Raw genomic sequence first — 21191 nt, forward strand, 5'->3', positions numbered from 1 at the left:
TTGACACTGTTAGAAACATTCATGAGAATAAGACAACTCTCCGCGAATAATCTCCTAAAGATGCAACTTTCCTGATATAAAATCTTTGGAGTGAAATTAAATGAATGGGCGTTTTCAATAGAGTGTTGTACTAGGGTACTTTTGAAATTTTTTTGTTTATGGTGGACCACACTTAGTTCATGTTGTCTCATTCTCTTGTGTACATATTGCGAGGTTTGTCCAATATATTGAAAAGCACAGTCATTACAAGAAACAGAATATACTACATTAGTATTGAAACTGGATGGGGTAGGGAATTTAATGTTCGTAAAGAATTGGTTGAAGGAGTGTAAGGATGAGCCTGATACTAAAATGTTTTCTTCTAACAAAATTTTGGCAAAATAATAATATAAATCTTCAACGTATGGCATGCTGCAGTAAATAAGATTGGTGTTTTTGATGTTGGTACTGGTATTGGGAGAATTAATTTGTGTTTTTAAAAAAGTTCGTCTTTTTTGAATAACTGAATGAATGAGATTTTTTGGGTAACCATTTTCAATTAGAGTTATTTTTACTAGGGATAAATTTTGTGGATGGAAAGTTTGGTGAGACAACAAAATACCATGGTCTGTAAGGGAAATAATAGTGTTTATCTTATAGTTTCTGGGGAATAGTGTAAGTATCTACCCGACCATGTAGTTTTTCTATACCAATTTGTTCGAATAAAGTTATTAGTGTTGTAAACGGATACATCCAAAAAATTAAGTCTGTTGTTATTTTGTAGTTTATGTGTGAAGGTTATATTATTGTTAAAGTTATTGAAAAGATCTAGTACTGTGTTTATATGATTTTTGTTAGTGATAAAAAAAGTGTTATCTACATATCTAATATAAAAGTTAATTTGAAATTTTAAAGTTGAGAAAACGGAAATTTCTAGTGTTTGTAAAACTAAGTCGATAATTCCGGGAGATAAGGGACATCCCATAGCTGCGCCTTTAATTTGAGAATAAAAGTTGTCTTGGCAATGGAAATAGGAGTAATTTAAAATAGTGTTGATAATATGAGTGAAGACTGTTTTCGGAAAGTCAGTAAAGTTACAAATTGTGTGCCAACGTTTATCGATTGAGTTTAGGATTAATTCATGTGGGACACATGTAAAAAGGTTGACCACATCTAAGCTTAGAAATAAGTGATTTTCAGGGATGTTGCGGTTATTAATTAAATTCACAAATTGGTACGAATTCTCGACATAATAGGGAGAATTGATTGTAACATTTTTTAGGACATCAGAAATGAGTTTCGAAATATTGTAAAAAGGAGAGCCAATGTAGGAGACAATCGGTCTGAAAGAGCATTCAGGTTTGTGTATTTTTGGAAGACAGTACATCTTAGGGGAGATAGGGTGTTGTATTTTTAGGTTAAAAGCAAAATTCTCAGAAATTAGTTTTTTGTTTTTCAGATCATTGATTAATTTAAAAGCTATTCTAGAAAAACGTTGTGTGGGATCTTCTGTTAAAATATTATATGTTGTATCATCTTTAAGTAGGTTAAGGACGGAATTGTTGTAAAATTCTTTGTCAAGAATGACTGTGATATTACCCTTATCGGCTGGGCAAACTATAATATTATTAGATTTAATGAAAGCTTTAGTTTCTAAAATATCTTTGTGGAGTCTCTTTAAATGAAAGTTTTGAAATTTATTATTTACTTTCTTTATATGTTTTACCAGTCTGTCACATAGTTTTGATCTAATGTTATTCTGTTTGTTTGTTTCAATGTTTCTAATGTTGTATTCAATATTACTTAGAATTTTTATGAAATCTGTTTTACTGTATTTCTGAGGAGAGTATGCAAATTTTGGACCTAATGCTAGAATATATTTAACATTATCTGGAATGTAAATATCAGTTTTATTAACTAACCACTTATCTGTACAAGATTTAGAGATTTTGAAGGGATAGTTGTCATCTCTTTTTTGAATTAAAGTTTTAGTTTTTTTAATATGTTTTTCTTTAGTAGTATTAAAATGTTTGTTAAATTTATAGTTTTCAAAAGCTAGAAATTGATTTAAAAGGTCTTTGTTCAAAGTATTGAAAAGTGTATTGATTATGTTATCCAGTTGTGATTTCAAGTAATTTATGTAGATAAAAGTATTTTTTATTTCAAGATTCAAAACGGACATTTTCAGGTAATTAATTCGTCGTTCAATTTTATAGATGTTGAAAGTGTTGTATAAAAATTGTTTGTTTATAATATTAGAAATAAAATTAGGTATAATCCATTCATTTTTACATCGAATTAGAAATATTTTTTTGTTAATAACATTAGCATATTTAGAGTTAAGTTTTGAATATTTTTTCATTAAACATATTTGTTTGTAATCTACAGTTCTTGATAAGTTTTGAAAGAAATTTCGTTCCATAATGTTCTTGGAATATATTGAATGGTAGAATTTTGGATTTGTGTATATTTTGTAGAGTTTCGAACAAGAATCCAAAAATAATACAATATAAAAAAACAAGAAAAGTTTTTAATAAACAATTTCTTTATTTAATTATTTGTTTACTGTCAACGTTTCGGAACTAGGTACGTTCCATCTTCAGGACATCTGTCAAGAAACATGATCTTGATGAGATTTAAGCAAACAATATGTTTAGGAATAGAAAATAGATTTTTCTTAAATAATAAATTAATTGTAACAAATAATAATGTACAGAAATATGATAATATGATCAAAATGAAAATAATAAAAATAAATGAGTGGATTATCAGAACAGGATATTAAAAATGATAGAAATTTTTTTATGAGCGTTATGGAGAAAATTTTTTAAGAAAAGATTAATCATAAAATTGAATTAATTACCTGTATGTTTGAATATACGTTAGCACTTTTTAACTAAACAAGAATTTTTAACAAAAAATGAATTTGTGAGTTATTTTTCCGCCGAATAGTTAACTTTTGTAAATCAAAATTACTAAAAGTGTTGTCTTTTTTAAAATTATTATTTGAAAACAAATAATATTGTTTTTTCGATGTTATACTATTGGCTTTTGGAAGCGAACTAACTGAAATTTGATGGTCCATATGTAACACGTGTAAACACTTGAAACGAGAACTGTGAGATTGTATGTGTGTGTTTTTTTATGGTAGGGTGTAAATACTTAAATTATTGAACTTAAAAGGAAGTCGATATTAATCGACGATGTCCCTTATCTCCCGGAATTATCGACTTAGTTTTACAAACACTAGAAATTTCCGTTTTCTCAACTTTAAAATTTCAAATTAACTTTTATATTAGATATGTAGATGACACTTTTTTTATCATTAACAATTAACAGTACAAGATGTACAGATAAGTGGTTAGTTAATAAAACTGATATTTACATTCCAGATAATGTTAAATATATTCTAGCATTAGGTCCAAAATTTGCATACTCTCCTCAGAAATACAGTAAAACAGATTTCATAAAAATTCTAAGTAATATTGAATACAACATTAGAAACATTGAAACAAACAAACAGAATAACATTAGATCAAAACTATGTGACAGACTGGTAAAACATATAAAGAAAGTAAATAATAAATTTCAAAACTTTCATTTAAAGAAACTCCACAAAGATATTTTAGAAACTAAAGCTTTCATTAAATCTAATAATGTTATAGTTTGCCCAGCCGATAAGGGTAATATCACAGTCATTCTTGACAAAGAATTTTACAACAATTCCGTCCTTAACCTACTTAAAGATGATACAACATATAATATTTTAACAGAAGATCCCACACAACGTTTTTCTAGAATAGCTTTTAAATTAATCAATGATCTGAAAAACAAAAAACTAATTTCTGAGAATTTTGCTTTTAACCTAAAAATACAACACCCTATCTCCCCTAAGATGTACTGTCTTCCAAAAATACACAAACCTGAATGCTCTTTCAGACCGATTGTCTCCTACATTGGCTCTCCTTTTTACAATATTTCGAAACTCATTTCTGATGTCCTAAAAAATGTTACAATCAATTCTCCCTATTATGTCGAGAATTTGTACCAATTTGTGAATTTAATTAATAACCGCAACATCCCTGAAAATCACTTATTTCTAAGCTTAGATGTGGTCAACCTTTTTACATGTGTCCCACATGAATTAATCCTAAACTCAATCGATAAACGTTGGCACACAATTTGTAACTTTACTGACTTTCCGAAAACAGTCTTCACTCATATTATCAACACTATTTTAAATTACTCCTATTTCCATTGCCAAGACAACTTTTATTCTCAAATTAAAGGCGCAGCTATGGGATGTCCCTTATCTCCCGAAATTATCGACTTAGTTTTACAAACACTAGAAATTTCCGTTTTCTCAACTTTAAAATTTCAAATTAACTTTTATATTAGATATGTAGATGACACTTTTTTTATCATTAACAAAAATCATATAAACACAGTACTAAATCTTTTCAATAACTTTAACAATAATATAACCTTCACACATGAACTACACAATAACAACAGACTTAATTTCTTGGATGTATCCGTTTACAACACTAATAACTTTATTCGAACAAATTGGTATAGAAAAACTACATGGTCGGGTAGATACTTACACTATTCCTCATACTGTCCCAGAAACTATAAGATAAACACTATTATTTCCCTTACAGACCATGCTATTTTGTTGTCTCACCAAACTTTCCATCCACAAAATTTATCCCTAGTAAAAATAACTCTAATTGAAAATGGTTACCCAAAAAATCTCATTCATTCAGTTATTCAAAAAAGACGAACTTTTTTAAAAACACAAATTAATTCTCCCAATACCAGTACCAACATCAAAAACACCAATCTTATTTACTGCAGCATGCCATACGTTGAAGATTTATATTATTATTTTGCCAAAATTTTGTTAGAAGAAAACATTTTAGTATCAGGCTCATCCTTACACTCCTTCAACCAATTCTTTACGAACATTAAATCCCCTACCCCATCCAATTTCAATACTAATGTAGTATATTCTGTTTCTTGTAATGACTGTGCTTTTCAATATATTGGACAAACCTCGCAATATGTACACAAGAGAATGAGACAACATGAACTAAGTGTGGTCCACCATAAACAAAAAAATTTCAAAAGTACCCTAGTACAACACTCTATTGAAAACGCCCATTCATTTAATTTCACTCCAAAGATTTTATATCAGGAAAGTTGCATCTTTAGGAGATTATTCGCGGAGAGTTGTCTTATTCTCATGAATGTTTCTAACAGTGTCAACATTAGATCAGATCACAACCTATTACATGATTCATATTTAAATTTTTTACACTTTTTAACAAACAATTAATATCGACTTCCTTTTAAGTTCAATAATTTAAGTATTTACACCCTACCATAAAAAAAACACACACATACAATCTCACAGTTCTCGTTTCAAGTGTTTACACGTGTTACATATGGACCATCAAATTTCAGTTAGTTCGCTTCCAAAAGCCAATAGTATAACATCGAAAAAACAATATTATTTGTTTTCAAATAATAATTTTAAAAAAGACAACACTTTTAGTAATTTTGATTTACAAAAGTTAACTATTCGGCGGAAAAATAACTCACAAATTCATTTTTTGTTAAAAATTCTTGTTTAGTGAAAAAGTGCTAACGTATATTCAAACATTCAGGTAATTAATTCAATTTTATTATTAATCTTTTCTTAAAAAAATTTCTCCATAACGTTCATAAAAAAATTTCTATCATTTTTAATATCCTGTTCTGATAATCCACTCATTTATTTTTATCATTTTCATTTTGATCATATTATCATATATCTGTACATTATTATTTGTTACAATTAATTTATTATTTAAGAAAAATCTATTTTCTATTCCTAAACATATTGTTTGCTTAAATCTCATCAAGATCATGTTTCTTGACAGATGTCCTGAAGATGGAACGTACCTAGTTCCGAAACGTTGACAGTAAACAAATAATTAAATAAAGAAATTGTTTATTAAAAACTTTTCTTGTTTTTTATTTTGTATTATTTTTGGATTCTTGTTCGAAACTCTACAAAATATATATATATATATATATATATATATATATATATATATATATAGAATAGAATAGAATAGAATAGAACTTTATTAAAATTCAATAGTTACAATTTAAGTCATTTACAATACATAATTATTCTAAAAATTCATTTATAAAATAATAGGGATTATTTAGTAAATAATTTTTAACAATATTTTTAAAGGTGAATCTTGTTTTGCTTCTCCATCCATCAGGTAGCTTATTATAGATCTTGGCTCCCAATGTAGTTCTTAGCGATGATTTAAGTTTGATTTTTGGACATATCACTGCATTTTTATTCCGCGTATTGTGGTCGTGGACATCACTTCTCAATAAATGATTAGTTTTATCCGCATGCACCGCAATAGCTTGTTGCCAAATATAAATGTTTGTGACAGTCAAAATTTTGTGTTTTATGAATAACGGCCTGCAAGGCTCCCGAGGTGAGACTCCTTCTATTGCTCTAACCGCCTTATTTTGTAGATCCATAACTTTAGAAGTGTTTGCACTATGTCCCCAAGCTAATATTCCGTATGAAAGTACAGAATGGAACATAGCAAAGTAGGTTTCCCTGGCACATTCCTGGTTTATTATGGATCTAATTCTTCTAATGGCATAAATGGCTTTCGAGAGCCTTGCGCATAGCAACTCTATATGTTTGGCCCAGGTCAGCAAAGTATCCATTGTTAGTCCCAAGTATTTGACTTCACCGCCTTGAAGTTCAACATGTCTTCTACTAGCTGTAAAATTAATAGAAACAGTTTTGTTTTTATTCAGAACAATTTTATTGGCGAGGAACCACTCTTCAGCTTGTTTATAAGCATTTTGCCTCTTTTCATTCATAACTTTTATGTCTTTGCTTGCAACTGCCAGTGCCGTATCGTCTGCGAACTGAGTCGAATGGCAATTCAAGTTGGAGGGCAGGTCATTCACAAATATTAGGAATAGTAGCGGACCTAAAATACTGCCTTGGACAAATCCAATATCTGGTACTACTTCTGCATTACTGAGCTTATATTGCCAGTCGACGAATTGTTGACGATTCGTGAAGTAGGATTGCATCAGCGTTAACGGAACACCTCTCAGTCCATAATATTCAAGTTTTTTTAGAAGTATTTTGTGTGGTACGCAATCGAATGCCTTACTAAGGTCACAGAACAGCGCACCGCAATGTTCATGATTCTCTAAAGAATCTTGTATGAAATTTAAAAAATTTACTATGGCGTCGATCGTATTCAACCCCTTTCTAAACCCAAATTGACTGTTGTTTGAATAGTTATTGGCTTCAAAGAAATTTAGTATTCTTGAGGCCAACAACATTTCAATCAGTTTAGAAAATACAGGCAGTATGGCGTTTGGCCGATAATTGGATGCATCTTGGCGGTCTCCGGATTTATACATTGGAATGATTCTCGCCAGTTTCATTTTATCTGGAAACTGTCCTGTAGCGAATACACTGTTCACGATTGCACAGAGCGGTGAAGCTATATACTCGGCTACTGGTTGTAATGTAAATGCCCCAAATGTAGGCATTTGTAAAAACTGCGGAACAATGTACCACATTAGTTGTGCTAATAGGAAAAATTTCAAATTTCTATATCGTAATCTGATACAGTGTTGTGTTAACAGTGAAGTGTACAGTGACCATATGGAAACAATTTCTAGGCTTGAAAAAACAATTGCCGACAAAAACACCATAATAGAAGACAAAATTACCATAATAAAGGATAAGGAATACATAATTCAGCAGCTTGAGGATAAAATCAAGCTGCTGCAATGGGTAAATCCGAACCAAAAGAAGGAGCATGTTTCTTCAGCTGCACCCAGTATTGATATCGATACTGAGAAAGCAGTCAATAAGAAATCAAAAAAAAAAGAATGAAAAGAAATCGAATGTTAACAAGAAAAAGGATCCCAGCAAAATCTCAAGTGAACAAGTTAGTGTCGCAGTAGCAACGGCGCTGAAGAAACTGGAAGAGCGGAAAATTGAAACGTTCCGTGATGCCGTGGCGTCTACCGCTTTGCCTTCCAACGGCGTTACTAACAATAAGAGCGTAACAGAAGAACAAAATTGGACTTTGGTCCAAAGAAAGAAAGCGCCAAGGCGAAAGGCCACAACTATCGAAGGCACAAATGCAAATGCCGTGATAAAAGGTGTGGTGAAGCAAGCGCATCTACATGTGTTTCGACTGGCGCCAGAAACAACCGAAGAGCAATTGGAAAATTACCTGCGGGACAAAAATTTGGAAAACGTAACGTGAAAAAAAATTGCATCCAAACATTCAAACGTATATTCATCATTCAAGGTATCAGTTTTAGAATCAGAATTAGAAAAAATTAAATCGCCTTAAGGCTCCAAAAGCAACCAAGCAACGACAAGTAAATATATTAAATATACTCTGTCTGAACATTCAATGCTTATCAAATAAATCAGCTGCTTTGTCAAATGTAGTCAACGTAAATAATATTGACCTACTTTGTCTGACAGAACACTGGTTAAATGACAAACAAATCAATTTATTTAATATTCGTGACTTTCGGCTGATCAGCAGTTTTTGCCGTAGTGAACACATACATGGCGGAGTTGCAATATTTTGCCGAAATCACCTTGACTGCGCCGAATTAAATGACATTGCAGTGCAATCTGCTGAGCTTGCATGCGAAGTAGCGGCGTGTTATTTAAAACAAATAAAAACAATTATTATTGTTATTTACAGGTCGCCAAATTCGACTTTAAATATGTTTTTATTAAAACTTGAAGAAATACTAACGCGCATATTTAACACATTCAAATAAAAAACTAAAGTCATCATATGCGGGGACTTCAATGTGGATTTCTTAGTAGATTCGAATGATAAAAACGCGCTAGTTAACTCTACTTCCACTTTTGGACTGGAACATAGGTTAATGAAACCAACACACATCAACGTGAACTCTAAAACTTGCATCGATAATGCATTCACAAACTTACAATCAGACCAATTCATAATTGATACTTTATCATGTTCGATCTCCGACCATGAAGCATTGATTATGAATCTCAAAACTTCTTCTACCAACGCGAACATTCGCATAATAAGAAAAATAAATAAAAAAAACATGGAACACTTAAAAAAAACAACTATCTCTAGTTAATTGGAATTGCCTGGACCAGACTGAAGATAGCAACAAACAATTCAATATTTTTTTGAATATTTTCAAACAGATAGCAAACAACGCGTTTTCTTACAAACGCATATTGATAAACAAAAACAAAATTTCGGCGCAGTCAGACAACCTACGAAATCTCAAAGAACTTGTGGATTTTCTATATGATGCTTTTAAACAGTCACAGCGAATTGATCTGAAACAATACTTTGAACATTATAAAAGATTATATAACCATAAGATGGAAATGGAACGTCAACAAAGTAATGTAATAAATATAGTTAAATCAGATAATAAACAATAAACTATATGGAATATAATAAAACAAAAAACAGGTGAAAAATATTTAAATGATATCGGAATTGGTACGCCATCAGCAAACGAATTTAATAATTTTTTCAGGAATGTAGCTGTCAATCTAACCATGGACTTGCGCGACGCAAAGACTAGACCCGAAGCTTATTTAGCTAAGGTATATGTCAGTGGGCAAAGTATGTTCCTGAGGCCAACATCTCCAGAAGAAATTGTTACAGCGATTAAACAGATGAAAAACAAGACATCACTCGACGCTTTTGGACTAAACGCTAAAATGATCAAACCAGTAGCCGAGTATATAGCTTCACCGCTCTGTGCAATCGTGAACAGTGTATTCGCTACAGGACAGTTTCCAGATAAAATGAAACTGGCGAGAATCATTCCAATGTATAAATCCGGAGACCGCCAAGATGCATCCAATTATCGGCCAAACGCCATACTGCCTGTGTTTTCTAAACTGATTGAAATGTTGTTGGCCTCAAGAATACTAAATTTCTTTGAAGCCAATAACTATTCAAACAACAGTCAATTTGGGTTTAGAAAGGGGTTGAATACGATCGACGCCATAGTAAATTTTTTAAATTTCATACAAGATTCTTTAGAGAATCATAAACATTGCGGTGCGCTGTTCTGTGACCTTAGTAAGGCATTCGATTGCGTACCACACAAAATACTTCTAAAAAAACTTGAATATTATGGACTGAGAGGTGTTCCGTTAACGCTGATGCAATCCTACTTCACGAATCGTCAACAATTCGTCGACTGGCAATATAAGCTCAGTAATGCAGAAGTAGTACCAGATATTGGATTTGTCCAAGGCAGTATTTTAGGTCCGCTACTATTCCTAATATTTGTGAATGACCTGCCCTCCAACTTGAATTGCCATTCGACTCAGTTCGCAGACGATACGGCACTGGCAGTTGCAAGCAAAGACATAAAAGTTATGAATGAAAAGAGGCAAAATGCTTATAAACAAGCTGAAGAGTGGTTCCTCGCCAATAAAATTGTTCTGAATAAAAACAAAACTGTTTCTATTAATTTTACAGCTAGTAGAAGACATGTTGAACTTCAAGGCGGTGAAGTCAAATACTTGGAACTAACAATGGATACTTTGCTGACCTGGGCCAAACATATAGAGTTGCTATGCGCAAGGCTCTCGAAAGCCATTTATGCCATTAGAAGAATTAGATCCATAATAAACCAGGAATGTGCCAGGGAAACCTACTTTGCTATGTTTCATTCTGTACTTTCATACGGAATATTAGCTTGGGGACATAGTGCAAACACTTCTAAAGTTATGGATCTACAAAAGAAGGCGGTTAGAGCAATAGAAGGAGTCTCACCTCGGGAGCCTTGCAGGCCGTTATTCATAAAACACAAAATTTTGACTGTCACAAACATTTATATTTGGCAACAAGCTATTGCGGTGCATGCGGATAAAACTAATCATTTATTGAGAAGTGATGTCCACGACCACAATACGCGGAATAAAAATGCAGTGATATGTCCAAAAATCAAACTTAAATCATCGCTAAGAACTACATTGGGAGCCAAGATCTATAATAAGCTACCTGATGGATGGAGATGCAAAACAAGATTCACCTTTAAAAATATTGTTAAAAATAATTTACTAAATAATCCCTATTATTTTATAAATGAATTTTTAGAATAATTATGTATTGTAAATGACTTAAATTGTAACTATTGAATTTTAATAAAGTTCTATTCTATTCTATTCTATTCTATTCTATTCTATATATATATATATATATATATATATATATATATATATATATATACGATATACATGTACAAACACATACAAACATATATTCATACATATATACACACACACACACACATATATATATATATATATATATATATATATATATATATATATATATACAAAACACACACACACACACACACACACACACATATATATATATATATATATATATATATATATATAATACATATTCATACAACATACATACGTACATACAAAAACAAATCTATACATGCACATATGCACATACAAATATATATAGGCAAAAACATACAAAAGCATATGCATCCATACAAATATTAAGTGGTGGAAAAAATTCATAAACTATAGAAAAAGCAACTGTAACAATGTTAATGTAATTATAACAAAATAAGGAGAAAAAAGCAAAAAAGTAACTTACAAAAATATGGTCTTGCATCAGTAACTTGCGCAAGGCACATAATTGCGTTATCATATATACACTAACTTGTTTTTTTTTTCTTTTTCTTGAGAGAAGCATAGCAAAGTATTTGTGAAATAAAATGTATTTTGCACGAACTTGTTAGTTAATGCGTATGACTCCTAGGCAATAATGACACATATTCATTGAAAATTAATTGAAGGGACCGTTTGAGAAGTAGTAGGCGGGTTTTTTACAATCAGTGTTTCAAAGTATGGGTGAATAAGGCTAAGATCCAAAGTTCGGAATCGTACCGCGTAAGGGTAGGTTAACAGGTTTGGAATTAAGATAGTTAAAAAAAACAAATTTGGAAATATTGTTGAGTATCACCTGATAATTTTCGCAGAAAAAGGAGGTATCACGAATCATAATATAGGGTATGTAATTACATGGAACTGACATTTCACAAACGTGAGACGCATGCGCAGAACTACATCACTTGTCAGACGCATGTTGACTCTATTTTATTATATTATTTTAATTTTTGGCACATCTCAGCTCCTTTTCAACATTAATAATGTAGACATTACATTTTCCTTATTTATAATCATGAATTTATTATATTTTAATATTGGCTTACCCTATAAGTGAATAGAAATGTTTGGTAAATGACAGTCTTCATTTGTTTTTAATGTCAAACTAAGCTTCAAATACTTTGAAGGTCAAACAATGATAAGCGTTTTTTTGTAATTTTATCTATTTATTTCTACAATCTCACTATTTTTCTATAAATCTAAAAATTCTAGCAAATTTCCCGAACAAACTTCAGGAAGATTCATGAAAATCCGAATTATAGTTTAGGAGTATTAATCATTCATACATAGTTACAGAAGAATTTTATATATAAGATATGATATATATATATATATATATATATATAAATATATATATAAATATATATATATAAATATACATACATACATACATGCATATATACAAATGCACATATATGACTACACATCACATGAATACATTCATGTATATGTGCACAGAGGCAAAACATATCCATATATGTATTCAACGTATACGTGTACACATATACATATATATATATATATATATATATATATATATATAGATATATACATATATATATACTAGCAAACCCGACGAACTTTGTTTCGCCACCAGATGGTTTCGTGAAAAAGATGAAGAAATTTTTTGTTTGTTTTATATTTGAAAAGGAAAAATTTTATTTTATTATACAACAGTAATCAATTTATTTCGATTACAAAAATTAAGTGTTTTCTAGTTGAACTTCTCTAAGTAAATGAAAGTGAATCCGCAAATTATCCATTTCATTGAAGTGCACTTTGGTAAACCACATTTTTTGTTTTTTGGTCTGACGTTAACACAAACAAAGCGGATGGTTTTCCAACTCGTGAACAGGCAACGTATAACTGCCCATGTGAAAATCAATGATTTTTTGAATAATCTATTTGAAATTTATCCCGTAAACACTAAGCAATTGGCCTTGAGACTTGATATTGCGAACGGAAGGCGAACTGGAAATTGCAATCGTTTGAAGTCAAACGGAAGACCAGTCGGAATCATTGGTATGTCACCAAATAGCCAGAAATTTTTGATTGAATGGTGAAATTCAGTGCGTGTACATCATTATTCTTTACGGCAAGAATTGCTCGTTGACTTAACCAAGCATAATTCTGATAATTCTCACTAATGTCATCACGCGCAATTTTAATTACGGTGCGTGAAGTTCCAGTAATTTGTATTAGTGTCGAAAATCGTCGAAATCAGTTCGTGCGTTCTGGAGTTATTTCGTCAGGAAGGAAAACCCGACTTATTTTTATATATATATATATAGAAGATAATCTATTTGAAATTATTTAAAACAGTTATTGATTGTTTTTATTACTCAAATTTTTAATTATGGTGCGTGAAGTACCAGCAATTTGCATTAGACTAAAGTCTGGAGTGTCTGATTGTCAAATTTTTTTTTTTATTGTGTTGGTATACATGCCCCTAAAGTATGATGAAATTTTCAGCTATATTCACTGTTTACTTTGTCTGTGGTAGTCGCTAAGGTTCGACGTGTTTTTCTGAGCTCGGCGATTTTTACAATGGAAGAATTGAAAAGTCAAAGAATTTGTATTAAATTTTGCGTAAAAAATGAAATAAAGTGTTGCAAAGTGCAAAAATTCACCAGATATGGCTCCGTGTGACTTTTTCCTATTCCCAAAGTTGAAGAGACCCATGAAAGGACGGCGGTTTTCCTCGATTGAAGAAAATCGCTGAGAGTGCTCAAGGACATATCAAAAAGTGAATATCAAGGGTGCTTCGAAAATTGGAAAAAACGCTGGCATAAGTGTATTATATCTGGGGGGGACTACTTTGAAGGGGACCACATTAATGTAGACGAATAAATAAATATTTTTTGAAAAAAACGAAAATTCCGGGTACTTTTTGAACAGACCTCTTATATATATATATATATATATATATATATATATATTTTGTATGATTCTGAATTTGATGTTGACATATGTATTATTAGACTTTGTTAATATATATATATATATATATATATATACAGTGCTGGATTTACAGTAGGGGCAATCGGGGCTAATGCCCAGGGCGGCAAATTTTGAGAGGCGGCAGAATTTGGATAGTGAGAACAAAATTCTATACAATATAATCAACTTTTTTAACAACATTTTTTATTTCAAGAAATATAATTTACAAAACATAATACGATTGCAATGCAAAAAATGGATTGAAATAACCGATAACTAAAATTTATTATTTTGCCTTGCCTCCCTCTCCGAACGTAAATTATCAAGTTAGTTATAAAAATAATAAATAAGTTATCAAATTTGACAATTAGGTTGATATAAAAATCCGTAAACAAGCTAAAAGTTTAAGCGAAATATGTTTTTCAGTCCTCGTGCCCTCTTAAAATGACGAATTTGTGCACTTCCAAGCTCATAGCGTCGAAAAAAATTTAAACTAGTGACTAATGGCATTGTGCCTGACAAATTACTGAAACATCCCGTACTAAAAATTACATTTTATAAAGAGCTTTAAAATTTTTTGAAAAATGAAAAAATAATACTTTTGAAACACATTTTTTGTATTTTGAAATTTTTCGAAAATTATGAACTTTTTGCAAAACAATCGTGCTTCGTAGCTGTTTTGTAATATTTTTTAATTATTCAAGTCGATTTCGAGAACACGGATCAACCGATTTAAATGATTATGATATAAGCTGATTTATTTGATAAGCATTGAATGTTCAGACATTGTATATTTAATATATTTACTTGTCGTTGCTTGGTTGCTTTTGGAGCCTGAATAAAAAACGATCTATGCATACCCCTTGAGGCCATATTTCCGGCGATTTAATTTTTTCTAATTCTGATTCTAAAACTGATACCTTGAATGATGAATATACGTTTGAATGTTTGGATGCAATTTTTTTTCACGTTACGTTTTCCAATTTTTTGTCCCGCAGGTAATTTTCCAATTGCTCTTCGGTTGTTTCTGGCGCCAGTCGAAACACATGTAGATGCGCTTGCTTCACCACACCTCTTATCACGGCATTTGCATTTGTGCCTTCGATAGTTGTGGCCTTTCGCCTTGGCGCTTTCTTTCTTTGGACCAAAGTCCAATTTTGTTCTTCTGTTACGCTCTTATTGTTAGTAACGGCGTTGGAAGGCAAAGCGGTAGACGCCACGGCATCACGGAACGTTTCAATTTTCCGCTCTTCCAGTTTCTTCAGCGCCGTTGCTACTGCGACACTAACTTGTTCACTTGAGATTTTGCTGGGATCATTTTTCTTGTTAACATTCGATTTCTTTTCATTCTTTTTTTTTATTTCTTATTGACTGCTTTCTCAGTATCGATATCAATACTGGGTGCAGCTGAAGAAACCTGCTCCTTCTTTTGGTTCAGATTTACCCATTGCAGCAGCTTGATTTTATCCTCAAGCTGCTGAATTATGTATTCCTTATCCTTTATTATGGTAATTTTGTCTTCTATTATGGTGTTTTTGTCGGCAATTGTTTTTTCAAGCCTAGAAATTGTTTCCATATGGTCACTGTACACTTCACTGTTAACACAACACTGTATCAGATTACGATATAGAAATTTGAAATTTTTCCTATTAGCACAACTAATGTGGTACATTTTTCCGCAGTTTTTACAAATGCCTACATTTGGGGCCTTTGTTTCACAGCAATTATAGGAACTTTTCACTTCTGATTTTGGCACTAATGGTGTCGATTGCGACGTCATTGCGGCAAGTTAAAACGGCACGTCTGTACGTTACGGCGGTCAACGAAAGACTATCATATATATATATATATGATGATAGTTTTGTCAACGTTGATACATATTTGTAATATTTTTGCAGCCCAACCGCCGAATTAAATATATATATATATATATATATATATATGTTTAATTTGAGTTTAATATTCGGGCGTAACATCAATAAAAATAGACTATTTTTATTGATGTTACGCCCGAATATTAAACTCAAATTAAACATATATATCAACATCAAATTCAAGAATATTCAAAAATATATATATATATATATATATATATATATATGTATTGCATATATGTATATTTATGTAAATGTATTGTGCCTTTGTGTGTTTTAATATATTTTTTTACCTTTCATTCCTTATGTTTGTCTATCTGTTTAGTTATAATTGTTGTTTTTGTTATAATTATAATACTTGTATCTATAGTTCTTTTTCCAATTTCTGTCATTTTTTCCTGGTATATATTAATTTCTCAATGTTCTTTCTCTAGATCCACTGATGATGACATAAAATACGATGTCAAAACGTTTAGAAAAATTAAAGATTAACTTCTAAATCATTGCCTTTTATTTGATGTATTGCCCTTGAACAACTTAGTCATATTTCTCAACATCAAAATTAACTTCTTCAAAGGTGTGTCCACACCTAACGAACGAACACGAACGAACATGTCGAACAAGAAAATACAAAGAAGAACGAACAGAAACACGAACGAACGCGAATAATTCCAAACAAACGCCTCATAGCAGTGAGGGCTTGAATCTTTTTGTTCGAGGATGTACCGTGAAACGTCCGATTTATTATTTAAAGTGGCGGGAAAGAGCAAAATTATTTAAAGTCATCAAATTTACAAAATTTGTCAATAACAGCAATATCTTATAATAAACACAAGATAAACTAATGCAGGACTGCACATTTTAACATAAAAAAAAGAATGTTTGTCTACATTCGTGGTAGCGTCCACACTGCACATACGAGTTCAAACATGAACGAACAATTCCCTTTGATGTACCGACAAGTTGCGGAACATTGCTCGCCATGTTTGTTTATGTTTGTTTGTGATCGTTGTGGCGTCCACACTATGCTGTTACCGTTCGTTCTGGTACGTTCATTTATGTTCGTTCTAGAGATGGGTAACTCACTCCGGAGTTATCACTCCGATACAACTCCTCCCTCGGAGTGAATCCGAGTGGAGTTGTCTCACAGGATTTGTCATATCCGACTTTAATAAACTGGTATTAAATATGTTAATTCGTGCAGGCATTTACTGTTTTTGGCATTTCTGCTTTGGGAAGGAATAGCGGTCGCTTTCTCGTCTGAGAGGCAGTTATATGACCTTTTAGGTATAAAACTCAAAATACCATTGTGTACTTTCCAGAAAATACAAAAACATTACTTCAAAGAAACAGAATAATGAATTTGTGTTCAAGTGTGAATAGCTCAAATGTATATTTTATTATATAGTAAGGGGTCATATTTCTAACTACAATATTATTTAATCTGGTTTTTCTATAGCCTGAAATAACAACACTTTAGAGTACAAAATGTATCAGTGATATCATTAGTATTTAACCAGCAAAAAATATTTAGTAATATATTTTTACTTTTACACAATTATATAATTGTGTAAAAGTAATAATATGCTAATCGAACTTCGTGATATAGTATTAATTCTCGACTGAAAATAGCGAAAGAAAAATTTTGAAAGCAAAAGTATGTTTACTACAAAGCTTTTATTACAAATTTTACTACGTATTTTTCATATAAAATTAATCCAAAAATCAATTATTTTCTCATCAGAAGGAAATAATTAAATTGAATTTGATTCTCAAGTTTTGCGTTTTTACTTTGGTCAACACTGTTAAAAATACGAGTCACTGAGTCGATCATTTGGTCGACTGAGAAACTTTACAACCCGTCATTTATTCGTGAATTTTTTAGAAAAATTATTTTATTGATATTTATGAATAATTTTCATTTCAAATAATTAATGGGATTTGACAAATCCTTAGATACATAAACAACGCACTATAGAACACATTTGTGTCGAGTATTTTGGTTTCAGAATTGTCGGAGTCGTGGAGTTGTTAAGCGGATATAACTCCTCCCTAAAGCGGAGTCAAATCCGAGTCGATCCGGCTTCGGATATGATAAGCCCATCTCTAGTTCGTTCGTGTTCGTTCGTTAGGTGTGGACGCACCTTAACACACACACACACACACACACATATATATATATATATATATATATATATATATATATACCTTGTTTTTTTGTCTTTGTTGAATAGAGCATAGCAAAATATTTGTTGAATGGTTGTCAAATATCTCCCTTCCGCCTTTTTGTCTTTTGAATTTCGCGGCTATGTACAAAGCGCTCGTATCTGGCAATACTGTACAAAATTTGAAAGGTCTTGACATAACCTACAAAACGACGCTATGCATGATTAGTTTGGATATTGCGTTCAACAGTTATACGAGTAAACTCGTATACGTGTAAACATGGAGTTCACTAACGCCAAAATTCGCGCTATTTTAAAGTTTTCCTTCGTTAAAGGCAAATCCGCTAGAGAAACGTTCCGTGAGATTAATGGTATTTTGGGGGATGGTACTCTATCACTTCGAACCGCGGAGGAATGGTTTCGACGATTCAGAGCCGGTGAAAACGACACCATGGATAAGCCAGCCGGCGGAAGACCTGTGACGACAAATACCGATCAAATCATGGAATATATCGAGTTAGACCGGCATGTGGCATCTCGTGACATCGCCCAGGAGATGGGAGTTAATCACCAAACCATTTTAAACCATCTGCAGAAGGCTGGATACAAAAAAAAGCTTGATGTTTGGGTGCCGCATGATTTGACGCAAAAAAACCTTCTGGACCGAATCAACGCCTGCGATATGCTGCTGAAACGGAACGAACTCGACCCATTCTTGAAGCGGATTGTGATTGGCGACGAAAAATGGATCACATACGACAATATCAAGCGAAAACGGTCGTGGTCGAAGGCCGGTGAATCGTCCCAAACAGTGGCCATGCCGGGATTGACGGCCAGGAAGGTTTTGCTGTGTGTTTGGTGGGATTGGAAGGGAATCATCCACTATGAGCTGCTCCCATATGGCCAGACGCTTAATTCTACCATCTACTGCGAACAACTAGACCGCTTGAAGCAGGCGATCGACCAGAAGCGTCCAGAATTGGCCAACAGGAAGGGTGTAGTGTTCCACCAGGACAACGCCAGACCACACACTTCGTTGATGACACGTCAGAAGCTACGGGAGCTCTGATGGGAGGTTTTATCGCATCCACAATATAGCCCGGACATAGCGCCAAGTGATTACCACCTGTTCCTGTCCATGGCGAATGCCCTTGGTGGTGTAAAGTTGAACTCAAAAGAGGCTTGTGAAAAGTGGCTGTCCGAGTTCTTCGCAAATAAGGAGGGGGGCTTCTACGAGGGAGGTATTATGAAGTTGCCGTCTAGATGGAAACAGATTATCGAACAAAACGGCGCATATTTGAACTAAATCCGATTACTGTAACACTTTTTATAAAGCATTGAATAAAGAGCAAAAAAGCGGAAGGGAGATATTTGACAACCTTATAATATATTTTGTACGGAAAACTCTCTCTGTTCAACAAAGACAAAAAAACAAGTTAGTGTATATATGATAATGCAAAATTATGTGCCATACGCTAGTTACTGATTTAAGACCTTATTTATATCCACTGATGATGACATAAAATTCTATGTCGAAACGTTTGGAAAAAATTAAAGATTAACTTCTCAATCTTTGCCTTTTATTTGATGTATTGCCCTTGAAGAACTTACTCATATTTCTCAACATCAAAACTAACTTCTTTAACATATAATTTTCAGCCAGTCGTCGAAATGAAAGAAACAAATAAATACAAAATATTTATTTATAACAAACGTTTCGACACGGATTCTGTATCATCATTCAGCAATTCTTTGGTAACAGTATCTAAAAAATATTTACAAAGATTTTTTAAAAAATAATCTCAATTTTATATTTAAAATAATTAAAATATATACATACCATACCAGAAAAAAAAATTATTTTATAAAATAATTACATATACTATGTTTTTCTTGTCTACGAGATTGTACATCGACTCATAAATCGTAAAACAACAAATTTAAAAATTCCTTCGAGTTTGGCTAATTAACTTTGAAATATTGCATATTTTAAAATAGTGTTTCATAAATAAATAACAAATATATAAAATAATATTTACTTGAAACATAAACTAATATATTTTACATAAACTGATTTTTTTTAAGTGACAATTTTAAAAGTAGAAGTATTTTTATTAACTAGTATATCGTTTGAAATGTTGTTGAAATACATAAATATTTAGTTTCAGAAATAATATTTTAGACGGATTAAATAAAATGCGGCTCTTGTAGTCGGGTGTTGTCTATTGAAAATAGTAGGTGGTCTTTCTGAAAACAAGTGTCAAAGAATGATTTGGAGAAGTCATTAAAATCAATATTTATGGGCTAAAGACTGATGGCTCGCAATGAAAAAATTTAGACTAACACATATAACAATGTTTAATTTCTCAGAAGTAAAAAGCTACATATTTCAAAATATTTCATACTAAAACATTTAACAATTGTAAAATGTTATTATTAAACAGTATAGAATTTTAAAAAATTCACGTGAGCGAATTGATGTGTATGATATTATCTAATTTAGATAATAAACATTTGTTTCAGAGACTGTATATCAATTCAATGAATTCATATTTTTCTTCATGTGGATCGATCGAGAATAAATCAAGCAAATTTCATAAAATAACTGCAATACGTTAGCTGCGCATAAACAAAATATCTAAGCGCGTGAGCGCCGCGTCGCAGTCAAACGGATAAACATTGGTATGGAACCCATAGAAATTTGTTCCTAATATTATTTATAAAATATATGATAATTTGATGTGCATATGTCTAATGAAATGGTATTAGAAGTCCTGCTTAAGGCAAAATGACACTGCAAATGTGGTCTCCAACAATACAGAACGACTTATTAGCATAATATTATCCAGTCAGATTTTCTGGCTAAAACAAAGTACTCCTTCGCGAAAGTAATAATAGGTTTAACTTCTTAATTCGGATAAGTTAATTAATTTTGAATCG

General features: G+C 31.8%; 2 protein-coding genes across 2 annotated transcripts in view; both read left to right on the forward strand.

Annotated features, from left to right (window-relative positions):
• The window catches only part of LOC113371439 (beta-glucuronidase), a gene marked incomplete at its 3' end in the record, with an annotated part of 608953 nt that overhangs the window by 320057 nt on the left and 267705 nt on the right, over nt 1–21191 (forward strand).
• On the forward strand, nt 18431–19683 carry LOC113369896 (histone-lysine N-methyltransferase SETMAR-like). Its single transcript, XM_026610508.1, has one exon. The coding sequence runs from the start codon at nt 18532–18534 to the stop codon at nt 19318–19320; it is 789 nt and encodes a 262-aa protein (XP_026466293.1). The 5' UTR covers nt 18431–18531; the 3' UTR covers nt 19321–19683.

This window comes from Ctenocephalides felis, unplaced genomic scaffold (genome assembly GCF_003426905.1).
Source record: "Ctenocephalides felis isolate EL2017-DRISC unplaced genomic scaffold, ASM342690v1 CF-g0.4_SCAFFOLD_01492, whole genome shotgun sequence".
NCBI lineage: Eukaryota > Metazoa > Arthropoda > Insecta > Siphonaptera > Pulicidae > Ctenocephalides > Ctenocephalides felis.